The sequence below is a fragment of the Zonotrichia leucophrys genome, chromosome 5 (genome assembly GCF_028769735.1).
Source record: "Zonotrichia leucophrys gambelii isolate GWCS_2022_RI chromosome 5, RI_Zleu_2.0, whole genome shotgun sequence".
NCBI lineage: Eukaryota > Metazoa > Chordata > Aves > Passeriformes > Passerellidae > Zonotrichia > Zonotrichia leucophrys.
Genome location: NC_088175.1, coordinates 44199796 through 44212706, shown reverse-complemented (window position 1 = coordinate 44212706; position 12911 = coordinate 44199796). Strand labels below are relative to the sequence as shown.

The 12911-nt window shown below is 37.3% G+C and overlaps 1 protein-coding gene across 11 annotated transcripts in view; it reads right to left on the bottom strand.

The window, feature by feature from the left end:
* Nucleotides 1–12911, bottom strand: part of PLEKHA7 (pleckstrin homology domain containing A7) — a 145467-nt gene that overhangs the window by 33062 nt on the left and 99494 nt on the right. For 9 of the 11 annotated variants that reach the window (XM_064714977.1, XM_064714978.1, XM_064714981.1 and 6 more), the window contains 3 exons: nucleotides 12543–12643; nucleotides 6128–6306; nucleotides 3751–4230 (listed from right to left, as the gene is read on the bottom strand). In XM_064714977.1, coding sequence (XP_064571047.1) covers nucleotides 3751–4230; nucleotides 6128–6306; nucleotides 12543–12643 — 760 coding nt within the window. Of the gene's footprint in view, nucleotides 1–3750; nucleotides 4231–6127; nucleotides 6307–8933; nucleotides 9037–12542; nucleotides 12644–12911 lie in introns of those variants that run through there. The other 2 variants (XM_064714980.1, XM_064714988.1) reach the window with 2 other exon arrangements.

Here is a 12911-nt window from a genome sequence, read left to right as displayed (position 1 = left end):
TGAAGGCTCTGCTCTCTCATACCACAAAATCTTGATATTACCTTGAATTTCAGAGTGAAGGTTAAAGCAGGCAGGTAGTATGAACACAGGCAACTCAAAGATTAGCATACAGTGGTCATGGAACCTCTCTTAATTCTCCAATTCATTACATTATGTGCACTTTGAATGTCCTGTACTTTGCTGCCAAACAAGAAAACATGTGGTACAAAGTTGGTAGAAATGTATTTCCTTTAGATAGCAATAAGAATCAAGAATGCTTGGAGCAGATAATGCTTCAAAAGGACATCTGAGGCAGGCATGAAACTAAGATTGCTTTGGTGATTTCTCAGGGGAAAAACAGGGAAGGGGGACTTGACCACTCCTATATCCCAATTTAGTGAAGACCTCATGAAGGCCTAAGCAAACTATCAGATGTTGCAAACCACCTGTGTGCGATTATTTTCTAATTGGACATTAAAAGGCAGAATATTGAGATCAGCTGGAATTGGTGGCAGTCAAGGAAGCCACCAGGGCTGACAGCTTTAGGAGCAAAACCAACCTGAAAACAAAGACAACATGAGTTTCGTTGGAGCAAGGGGAGCCATGCCTTCCTTCTAGAAAAAGATGAGGTTTTTTGAGAAGAACTAAAAACGGTTATTTTGAAAGCAGTACGTGGAGCAGCTGATATGAGCCACTTTCATGCAATACTTCAGCCTTCTATAAAAAGAGAACAAAGTTGAATGTGGATAACATTGCACAGGAAAGTCACATTCAGAGCTGAACTTTGGAGGCAACTGCCTACATGCAGGCACATTGTGTTTTCTCAGTATCTGAAGCAGGGAGAAACCTCAAGCTGAGATGACAGGCTTTAAGCTGGTGGCATCTCTACCACACAAGGTTTGAGATGCTTGAGAGATAATTTGCATCATATAAAAATAGGCTCTAAGACGACACACAAACTTCTAGGTAAAGAACCATGTCCCAAATGGCTCAAATTAGTCCACAATGGACTATTGCTTTCTTGGAGGTTAAAAGTGAGCAAAAGCAGCTGTTCTTGAGAATCTCCCTCATTTGAATGATGAGGTATAGAGAAGATAAAAAGGAAAGCAGACATTAAAGAGTGCATAAATGGCCTGATCCCTTATTATATGACCATTGGCCATGAAAACTTTCAGGGACTTTAATGGGAAGCAATCACACAAGAAGATATTGTAAAAAGAGAAGAAAGATGTTCAAAAGACAACAAGTACTATTACTAGAAACACTGTGCCCATTCATGGGAATGCACAGAAGTTAACAAAGACAAGTAATGTTCCTTCCTTAAGCAAATCAGTAAGGAACAGCAAGTTCTGCATAACATGAAAGGTTTTAACACTATTTGCAAGGAAAGGAAGTATCTCAACATGACTGCATCTAGTGAGGAAATATTAAGCTTAATTGGATTTATATAGTTCTAAAATGCAAGTAAACTCTTAGAAACAGCAAATTATTTATAATTTATATGTAATATATAAGTTTATACGGGCACTGGAACCAAATAAAAACCCAATGAGTCCCCAAAGCAACAGCTAACATCTACAACTCAGCATACAGAGTGTTTCATTAAAAAGGGAAGTAAAACATCTATTTGAAAGGTCTGAAGATCTATATAAAAGGTGCCATTCCTACAAGCAGTCACATGAACCACCTCAGTATTTGTGTGAACCCTTCAGCTGAAAGGCTTTTCTTGTCATAAGCAACTTTCTGTACGCACCTGAGCCAGGAAACAAATAAAAACTGTACTCACTCTGTGTTCAAGAACTACCCAGCCCTCTGAATCCACAGAGGTTCTCTATTTGTAACGTTTCAGCTGCAATATCAATCAACATGGAGCTTTAAAAAATTAAGTGCTCTACTACTGCCTTCTGAAATCAAAACAAAAAGTCAATCAAATTATCAACTCTAGCTTAAATTTCTACACCATGCAATTAGGAAGATATTTGACAACTAACATTCCACTTCTATCCATCATTTAACAACACTGCAGAAACTCAGCAGTGTTTCTAAGGCTAAGAGAAGGTGCCATTTAAAAGATGAGTCTGTTAATCTCTGGGAAGGTAACATGCAATTTATCCTGAATGCAGAGAATATGATGGCATTTGTCAGGAAAAGGCAAAGAAAACAAGGTCAACTGAGCCAAAATAGCCATTTTTAGAGATATGTATATGCAGATATAGAGCTATATCTAGAAATAGATACACACAGACATACATACATACATCTATCTTTATTTTCACTGAATATTTAGCAGCTCCAGCTGGTTTCTTCTAGAACAAAGCCTGTTCTAGAAGAACAGGCTATCTTAACACTATCTTAACCCCGCACCTAAAACACACCCCTAAAGTTAACTTACTGGAAAGAGTAATTTGGAAGAAAACCATACTTATTTAGTCATTAGTCAATCCTGCCACTGCCAGGATTTCTGATGCAAAAAACATCAACAGAAGCTTTTTAAGCATTAGCTCATTAGCTTGATTGGTTTCTGTATTATTTCAGGGAAATCAATGTGTGTAATAAGAACTAACTTACCAAGTACATTTTTTCATTAAAATCTCATTCTTTTGGGAAGTCCTGATTGATATCCAAGTAAAAAAGTATGGAAGTTAATTGACTCTAGCAGTTCAAAAGAATATTAAATAACATAAGAAAGCAAGAAAGCTTCTTCAAGGGTAATTTCAACAATAAAAGAGTAGAAGAATGGACTTCCACACAAAAATAGGAAGCCTTAAACATCTTACTGGCTCCAACTGACAAACATTAGCTTAAAAAATAATTTTTAAAAATTCCCAAAATGTTTCCTCCATCCTAAAAACCACATGCCAATATCTCTTGTTTGTTTATACTATAATTAGATTTGAGCAGATTTATAAAACACTAATTCAGTAGAATAAGCATATTGGACAAATCCTCACAAGCAGCATCGAGCCCAACTGTTTTTCCTGCCACTTGACACAAGGGGACATTCTGAGCAGACACACATATTCATCACTTCAGTTCTCCAACTGGTACTTAATCTGACTTGGAAAGCAAAACAATTATGAGATTTTCAAACTACAAAAGCATTCCAGTGTGCATTTCACCTATTGGTACTATTAATGTAATTTTCAGGGACTGAAAATAGGAAAAGAAAATCCCAGAGACCATCCTAGGATGTCTTCATTAACTACACGAATATACGGAGATTTTCAATATGTGATACAGACGCTGTGACTCTGAGTGCAGTGATCTGACATAGAGCAGTGAATGTGTCTTTGGAACAGGAGTAGAAGAAAGAAGGAAAGTAATGAGCATAATGTTTCAAAAGGCCATCTTCCTTACGTTTTGAAGTGGAAAACAATTACCTGTAACTTATATTGTGTAATTGTTTATGAATAAGAGGTAACTGAGGGTTGCCCTTCACGTTCTGGCTCTTCAAAATTTCAGCAAATTTTAAGAAGTTTTAAGCATCCACATGATTAAAAGAAGGAAAATAAAATAGCATGCTAATCTCACTTATTCTATTTGCAAAACTGTGACAGTGTTAAAGAGATTTGATTAGCAAATCCCATATTGGCTTTCCCAGGAGACAAATGCCTGAAAAATAACATTCTGCACTGAAGGAAAGAGTAAGTCTTCTTACATATTGTCTCTGTAATCCATTGTTCAGATTTGCACTACAGATATTACTAACACACATTTTCCTTTAATTTAAGAAAATGCCACTTAGCCATCTATTTAAAGACTATTACTAACCTTTTTGTATCTCCTTTCTGGACTTTTACCCAGTGCTCCACTTGAGCCATGTTACTTTTCCTTTGAAACTGCTTATCTGGATTTGTTCTGGGAACAAACCCTCTTTTATATGAGCCAGTGCCATTCTGCTCCACCAGGCCAGCACCCACACTCAGTGAACTAGGGAGAGTTCCATTCTTCTCAGCTGGCTGAGCTACTTGGGACCAGGATGCATTCCTCAAGTCTGGAAATAATGAATCAGCTTCAGTCACCGCATGCTTAGCCTTTCCCTTTTTGGTTTCCAGAGTTTCTTTTCTGTGGATGTAACGCTCCTCCTCCTCCTTTTCTCTTCTCATCTCTTCCCGCTTATCATATCCCAGCATTTCACCTGATTTCTGATAACTTCCTTTTGTGTCTGTGATCTCTGCCCTCACACACTCTTTGCAGGCATCCACATGATTGACCTGGGGAACAGCCTGCTGATCCACTTTTTCAGTTTCCCTGAAAAGAAAACAGGTGTCAGTAACAAACACTGTTTAATTGAGAAAAGTTGGTAAGGTCTCTTTTACAAAGGATACCCACAAAATCACTGTCTGCAGACTGTGATAAATTTGACAGGTTACACTAAATATGCTCAGCAAAACTCAATTGCTATCCCAGTTAGCCAAAAGTTACCTTTATTGTGCTGTCAAGGAAGCAGAAATTACTTCTATACATCTCTAAAAATGACTGAAAATACTAGTATTGTACAAAAGAAGTGTTCAATATTACATAATGTACAAAAAAGCTTTAAATTAAAAAAATCTTCCTGTCCCAAGAAGCACTGAAAGCCAAAAACTGAAATAAAGCTGCCAACTGCTCATGCAAAATATAAAAAAAGTCTTTCATATTTTTGTAGATGTCTCAGGGACCACTCACTTCTGGCCAAGAGAACAGGGCAGTATCTACATTTAAGTCAGTACTATTGCCCAGGGAATTTCTATTGGGGAGCTACTCCTGAAGAAAAAATTGCTCCATGCTGCAGTGCACACTGGTTTACTTAGTTACCTTATTGACTAAATAATACCAGAAATCTTGATATTCAACTTGAACACACTATAAAATGTCTGAGGATTCTGAAAGTTTCACATTGCTTTTGACATATAACATACTTCATTTGCAATTTTCTTCATCTCCTTATAACAATAACCTTCTCAGCAACTTTTGTTCTCACAAAATGCAATGGGTTCTCACTGATCTCAGGGTGGCACCCCATCTCTGAAACTAAGTTCAGCTTCTTAAAAGCTTTATGGAAAGTAAATTTTGAGTAAGTGCCATGACAATATTGTTTTCACTTCAGTCTAATTAGAAAAGAATAGTCTGCTTAGGAGTAAGGACATTGGATCAATACTTCTAATGTGCCAGACTTCCCCAATTTTTTCTTTCAATTATTCCTGTCCTTAGAAAGAAGATAAAGAAAGAGGTACCAGATTGTTTATTAAAATTTAAATTAAATCTAAAAAGTCTTAACACAATATCATATTGAATGCAAAGCTCTGGAAGAGACACTGATCCCTTCATTATATCTGAGTGACCAGAAGAAAGCAGTGTGAGATACCCAGAGAAATGCACCCTAACATTTCAACCCTCACAGCCCACAGTGGCTAAAGCAGGGCTGTCTCACACAGCAGTGTTCCTTCTCATGGAGGAGCAGGGAAACAATCACATTCCAAAGCCAAAACATCAAGGAGGCTACATCAATTTTAAGAAAAGGAAAAAATGTGGAAGCGCGTTTTGGCACAGCTGAATTTGTTCATTATCAGTTCATACCTGCATAAATTAGTTGATATCCATTAACTCTATGCACTTATAATTTACCTGTCTTTAGCACTCTTTCCCCTTAACAGCACTTCAATCCTAATTCTAAACACTCATTTGAAACAACTCATAAAATTTCTTTTCTTTCTCTTTTACTTCTCTCCCCCAAAGGCAGCCAATGGGCTGTGGCAGATGTATTAACTTGCCCACAGAAACTGGAACTTTTTACTTGAAATTCCCTAAAGTATTATATACAGAGAGAAATTAATCATGGTCACTAAATGTGGCCACACAACTTGCATGCATACAGAGATACTGAACACCGAGTTTCCTTAATTAATACCAGTTAATTATTTTGCAACAGAATAAATTAAAAATAATTAGAGAGAAATTAAATTTAAAATAAAGATAAATAAATTTAAAACAATTAAAAATAATTATTTAAAATATGAAAGAGTTTTATATACGTATCTCCAAACAGCAGCGTCAGATACCACCATGAAAGCGATTTATGGAAGATATTAAGTTTTTGTAAGAGGGTAAGGGTTTTTTTTATGTAAGATATTAATTTTTTTTTTTAAAGCTTCTGAGTGGAACTTGCCTCTTCAGTGAGGAGCGTGTCTGCATGAGAGCAGCCTGGTTCATAGCCCGGATCCAGGCGTTCATGTCCTCCTGGGTGTCTGCACTGAAGTAGTACGTCCTCATCCCTGTGTGCTCTGCCTGAGAGCCAATGACAGAATTCTTGTTATAAATATATGCCCTCATACCTGTGTGAACAGCCTGGAAGAAAAAAGAAGTAAAAGTCAGACAGCTCTTACATCTTTTCCTCCCAAAAATTAACTTAAAAACAACTTTTCCTTGTCTGTTTCTTGAATTTGGGGTGAATTATCACGCTGCCACAATGGGCTCTAAGTGCAGCAAACTCAAAAAACACTCCAAGTTTTACTGAAATTCTTCTGCGTCTTTCTGGCATTATTAAGCTGAAAATCCAGTGCTTCTCATTTTCACAGTGGGAAATTTCAGCTTTTCTTTTTCTTTTAATTGATACATTTCATTTGCCACAAATACTATACTTAACAAATTGAAGAAATCCCTATACTGAAAAAATTTAAGGAATTCTCAATGAGATGTGCATCAGCAAGTCAATTTTCCCAACTAATTTAATAAAGAAATTTATTCAGACAAAACATAGACAAAAATCTTATCTTTTAAGCAAATAAACTGCTAGTTTAAGAATTGATTACAATGCATGTTAGGATCTTTTGGTTAAAGAGTGCACTTGAACATGTATTAGCTGCAAAGTCACAAGACTTACTGATAAAAGTTAGTAATACTGATGGAATTATCACAGCACATAAAATACTGGCAATTATCTCTGCACACTAAAATTCTCCATGAAATTCCACTGCAAACCAGAGGTACCAGGCAATTTCTCTATAAATATATTCAATATTCAAATGGATCCAATATGGAATACCTTTGTAACTCTAGGCTAGTTGAATTTATTAAAATCTCATCCATATTTGTATTAGCAATAGTATAAAGATTAGAAAATCATGTAAGCCCTGCAATACTTCAGATCAGCAGGGAGATACTCATCTCTTTACTTGCCAAAAAAATTGAAGGTGGTATACTCTGCTTGAAAGCTCTTGTAATGATATTAAAATGAAATCAGTAATTAAAACTTATTTTTATAAAACTAAGCCTGCTATCACACACAAAAACTAATAGCATTAAATACTGCTGAGATGGGGGTTTTTTAAGAGGAAAAAGAATTCTATCAAATTTTTCATTTGGCTACATCTGTTTCTAAAGGGTAAACGTGCTCTGTAAAGCCTGCCTAAATAATTGGTCTTTTTCTATTGATGATATCCTCTCCCCCTTGTTATTCTAAATCAAATTTAAAAAAAATTATCGTAGAGACAATCATAGATGGCTTCAGAAGAAATACAATAGTCTTGACAAAACCCAGGCTATTTAATGCAGTGCAGCCCTTCCTAAACATTATAACTTCACTTGTTTACCAAGAATTTCCCAAATTACCATGACCTTACAGACTTGTATCAACAACTCCAAAGAGCAAAATATGTGCTTGCTATTACAGTGCTTTTAAGCAAGTTCTGTGCAGAATTTCCTCCCTTCCCCTGGCAGGCTGTTCCCCTGAATGTGTGAAACGTGGCCTTTCCCTTCTGTGCCTCAAGCAAGGAAGGCTGAGCTTGTTTTGAAAACTGGAGACTGAAGTAGAACAGCCAGCTAGAAAAAGGAGGAGGAGGAGGAGAAGGAAGAGAAGGAAAAGGTTACATAAAGAAGTCAAGACTCTCTCCTGCACAGAAGAGTCTGCACTTCCCAACAACATTGGCCAAAAAGGGAATACAAGGTGGTTTCTTCTCAATTCTCACCATTAGCTGCCCCTTGAACACAGGAAAACAGGACTTACACATATTAAACAACAGCTCTGATCAACCACATATTTAGAAATCAAAGGACTTTATTCATGTTTCCCTGGTTCTCTGGTGTTATTGGGGGGTTGTCTTTTTATCTCCATTTTCAGAACACAAGAATGCTCAAACCAAATATGATTTGGAGCATTAATTCATTATAATTTACAGTTACCATCCAGTGTATGAAGAGACCAAAAACTGGCAGCTCCAGATATAAAGGAAAAGGGTGACTTTAATGTGAGACCTCATGACTACAGAGTTCCTTCACGGAGCAGGTTGATCCCACAGAAGGTGTTAAAATTCAGAAGTGAATCAATTCCTGCAGCAAAGCAGACTATGTATGTCCCACTGCAGATGATGCAGTAGGACCCAACTATTCACTGGTTTTATACTTGCTTAAAAAACCCCAGAATTTTAGGGAACTACCTGCGGAGACTGCATAGCCCACCAAGAAATGGATTTAACAGATGTCTTAACTGACCTGTATGCCCTGATCAACATAAGCCACTTGTGTTTTAGCTTTCTCTGTGAACACAGCTGCAAGCACTGCCTAAGAGGCTGCAGGTGAAAACAGTATCAAAATGCAAACTGTGCTGCACCACTCTCTCTTGAGAGACTGAAGCTCTCACAAACATTCCCAGCTTCAGAAGGGACAGTGGAGATGGTGTGCGATTACCAACAAACACAATATCCTGAATTTCACGATATGTAACACTGGTTAAGGGAAAATTCAAATTTATTTCAGTTATTTATTAGTAGTGTGTTTTAAATGCAAGAAAGCCACTTTGTGCCAACATCCTGTAGCTGTCCCTGCTGGCAGACAGAAGCTAGCAGGCCTTTTGGGTTTGGGATTTTTTTTTTAAAGCCAAAGCTATTAGGATGGCTAGAGCATACTAAAAAGCCTAGAACACAGCACATGCTCACATGTACACCATACACACAACAGGGAAAAAATAATATTGGTACCTATTCATGCATTCAGAGGCCTTAATGTGGATAGATTGAGAAGAAAAGCAGTCTCTCTCCCATAGTGCACAGTAGGAGAAATGGACAGTAAACCCCAAGAGCATATCAACAGAACAAGACAAGGACAAAAAAAATAAAACAAGTTAAAATCATTTAAAAATTCATGTAAAAAAAAAACAAACCCAAACAAACAAAAAAAACCTTAATAACAGACTGTACTAAAAGTAACCAATGCCTACAGCTGTTGTGTTCACCTCCGCTTGTTCAAAATACCTAAGAGAGAAAAGCCACCATTCGCAGAACAAAGGGATAACTAAAGGAACCGTTTTCTAATAACTGTAATCTTGCCAAGTTAGCTCTGTCAATGACCTATAATGGACAAAAAATTCTTCCTTCCCCTGAATTTTGATATTTACAACCTTTTCTGAGCAAAATTGAAATAATACTCTGAACCTTTGCTACAAACTCAATAACAGCCCACTACACCCTAACTCATCTTTCACCCTTAAATAATATTGAGCTTTTTGAGGATTTCTAGAAGCTTGAACCCTCCCCTCTTCCAAATTCCCAAACAGCACCTCTCAAATTTACAACCCTTGGCATTTCTTCTCCTGACTCCCCAGACCCAGAATAATAAGGGAGCCCCCTAAGCGAGCAACACTGACTCAGAGAACATAAAGGAACAAACTACGGCAAATTATTTTTTTTTTTTTAGGAAAACCACCAAGATCAAAGAAACAGTTAGGAAGTTCGTCCTGGTCTCAGTGGTCTAAGCAATGAACAAATAATTCCATTACTAAGACCAATTAAAAATAATTTTCCTTATTTGAGGACAACAAGGCTTCTAAAGAGACTGTGAGGACATGAACCTCCATAAACTGATACTATTCCTGTCCAAAATTATTGTATTACTGCAAAGTACAGTCATTTCTCTGTTAATCACAAGTATTTCCAGCTATATATGAATGCTCTGCAAGCCTTTTCACATTAAAATCTAAACAATGAATTTGTGCTCACTCATATTGGTACCAATGAAAAACTACTCTTTTAAAATGTAGCTATTAGCCTAACTAAATATCTTTAGGAAGCGAGCTGCTGAACTAAAAATGCAGTAAGGACCCTGAGTTCCAGGCTCATACACAGCTTAGTGACAGTGGCTTCCAGCTAGTCACAGCACTTTGCTTGGCACAAGTAGAGAAGACTCAAAAAAGAGTCAAGACTCAAAAACTGTATCAAAATAAAGACCTAAAAGCACAGTTTCTAAACCAAAGAAATTAAATGCACATACGGATATATTTCAAAGTAGGGGTTTGATTGATTTCAAAAGCCTACAGGCTGTTCTGCAGGCCTGTAATTGTTAAACAGCCAAAGAGACAAAAACTTAAGCTGGACCTCAGAGGGTGATGAAAGGAAAAGGATTTTGAGAACACCTACAGCACACGTTTTAACACTTTGAAGGGTTTAACACAGACCCAGTGAGCATGTGCTTCACAAGCCTCCTTCTAACCAAATCATATGCAAAAAGCACCCATGTATTTTGCTTAGCAAATTTCCTTCCTCTAGTTTTGCAAACAAAAGAGTTTAATTTTTTCCAGTTTTGCTATTTCCCTAGCTTCCAAACTCACTCCTACTTCAAATGGGAGACAATCCTTCTGTTGTAACAGAAGATTTGCAACAACCTCAGTGAAGAGCAGACTAAATGTAAGAAATGCCATAGCATGTACTCCCACTCATTCAGGTCTTCAGTGCAAAAAAAGTCTTATCTTTATTTTGGACTTAATCTGCTTGTGTGTTCTATTTCTGGCTGTGCTACACTGCGAGACACAATGTCCAGCTGGGCTCTGGGTCTGGAGGTGTTCTGAAGAGAGGAGATAAAGGCAATGGCTGCTGAGTGATGGATGCCAGCACAGGGTGTCCTGCTGTGGGGAGCCCACAGTCAGCTCTGTGACCACTGAACATCAGTGCTGGACAGGGTCTGTGACACAGGAACTGCACAAAATCCTCCTGCTGCCCTTGGAGCTGGGTCTGAATAAAATCACACTGCAGCACCCAGCCTGCAGTCCATCATCAAACACCTAAAGCAGAGTTACAACTGGCCTGACAAACTGATGCATGAAATGCTGATTTTTTTTACAGAGTTTTCTAGCATAAACATTCTTTTGCTATCAACACCCTATTTCTATCTATATCAATAGATATAGATAGACCCTGTGTGGAAAGTCTCATGTATTTCCAGAAAAAGTCTCAGATTAAATACCTGGTAGAGCTCATGCAGGTATGATATCCTGAAAGGAACAGGAGAAGTCGGCATTTGCTTCTGGAAAGGTTTAACCATGACCAAACCATGGATTCCACTCCCCTTGCCCAGTGGGGACTTAAGAGAGTGTGTAAACACCATTTGAATAAAATAAAAAGCAGGGAACCCTAGAAAAGCACATTGAGCTCCCCTCTTTCAGTACATGCTTCCTCCTAGGAAAAGGCTCTAGAAAAGGAGGGCTTTATGAATCACACTCAGTAAATACTGGAGGTAGAATGTTTTTCTTAAACAAAGATTGCTTTGTAGTTTTATCCTGATAACTCATGCTCAATGCATTTGAAAAAGTACAATAAACATTTCCACAAAGTGCACCAGGTCTTTTTAAACACATTTACAAAGTTAATATTTGCTTAATAAATTTCAAACCACTATCCACTTGAAAACAGAACTGAAAGTAAAAAAGGCAGTCTCAACTTTAAAACACCTAAAAAAAAATCAAAATCCAATGAAAGTCACATGTTCTTCATAATTTCAGCACAGAAAATATTTAAACAGAGATTCCTTCTAGATCTCCTAAAGTATGCCTGATCAAAACCTGATTTGTAAATTAATTTAAAGTGCATAGCTGATTTGCTTGATAGAAAAACAAGTTCTGCTCTGACTTTAAATCTGCCACAGGCATGGAAGTTGCTCAACTTTGCCTAAGTGCTGCAGTTTGGACAATCACTTGGAGTCAGGTTTTGGCACTGTCAAGAAATATGTTTTATTTCATATCTGTGGGCTTTTATAATGAAGACTAGAACTGCAAATTATATACTTATATTTATTTTTAGAAAAAGAAAAACCACAAAACCACCCATAAACTATATCAAACAAGAGTACTTGCTCCTTTTAAAAAGTCCATATCATTTTGGATGACAAAGTGCTGTCATAGTCTACCTGTGAGATCTGAGTCGATTTTTTTCTTTTTAAAAAAACCACAACAAAACCAAACAGACATCAGTCCATTATGAGATCAAGTACTCTATTACAAAGTAAATAAGACAACTTTTATTTCAATTTGTACACAGTACTGGAACAACTTGTCAATACTAATTTCTGATTTTAGAAACAGGCTCTTTACTCAGGGACACTTCATTAAGCTGTAAGGACACTTACAGAGTAACAGACGTGAATGTCAATTCATAAACAAAAAAAAATGCTATGTCACATTTGAACAGGCAGTCAATAAACCTGTCTGCTTTTAAAAGCTAGTAACAAGCAAAATAGGAAAATAGATGGTGTTCTTGTTTACAACAGCAGCTTTTCTAATGCAAATAAATGTGATTAGCTGATAAGCTTTGCAAATGTACCTTAAAAGAAAATTTGCGATTGATACGATCTTCAGGTCCAACTGGAGATATGACATAACTGGGCAATGGGATGCTCCCCAGAACAGACTCCTCTCTGCTGTCTGTGGAATAAAGAAATAGAATTTAATTCCCTACCCTGTTTAGTGGGCAAACAATATTTTCTCCTTTATGGACACAGAGAAAACAGGCATTAAGCAGAAACAACAGTGGCTCAGACTGAACATAAGGAAAAGCATTTTCCCAAGGACAGAGCAGCAGGGGCATAGGCCAAGGGAGAAGCTGTGCCATCTCCATCCTTGGAGCTTTTCAGTGCCTGACTTGACTAAAGCCTGAGCAAGCTGGGCTGACTCCTTTCCTGACCCTGCTTTC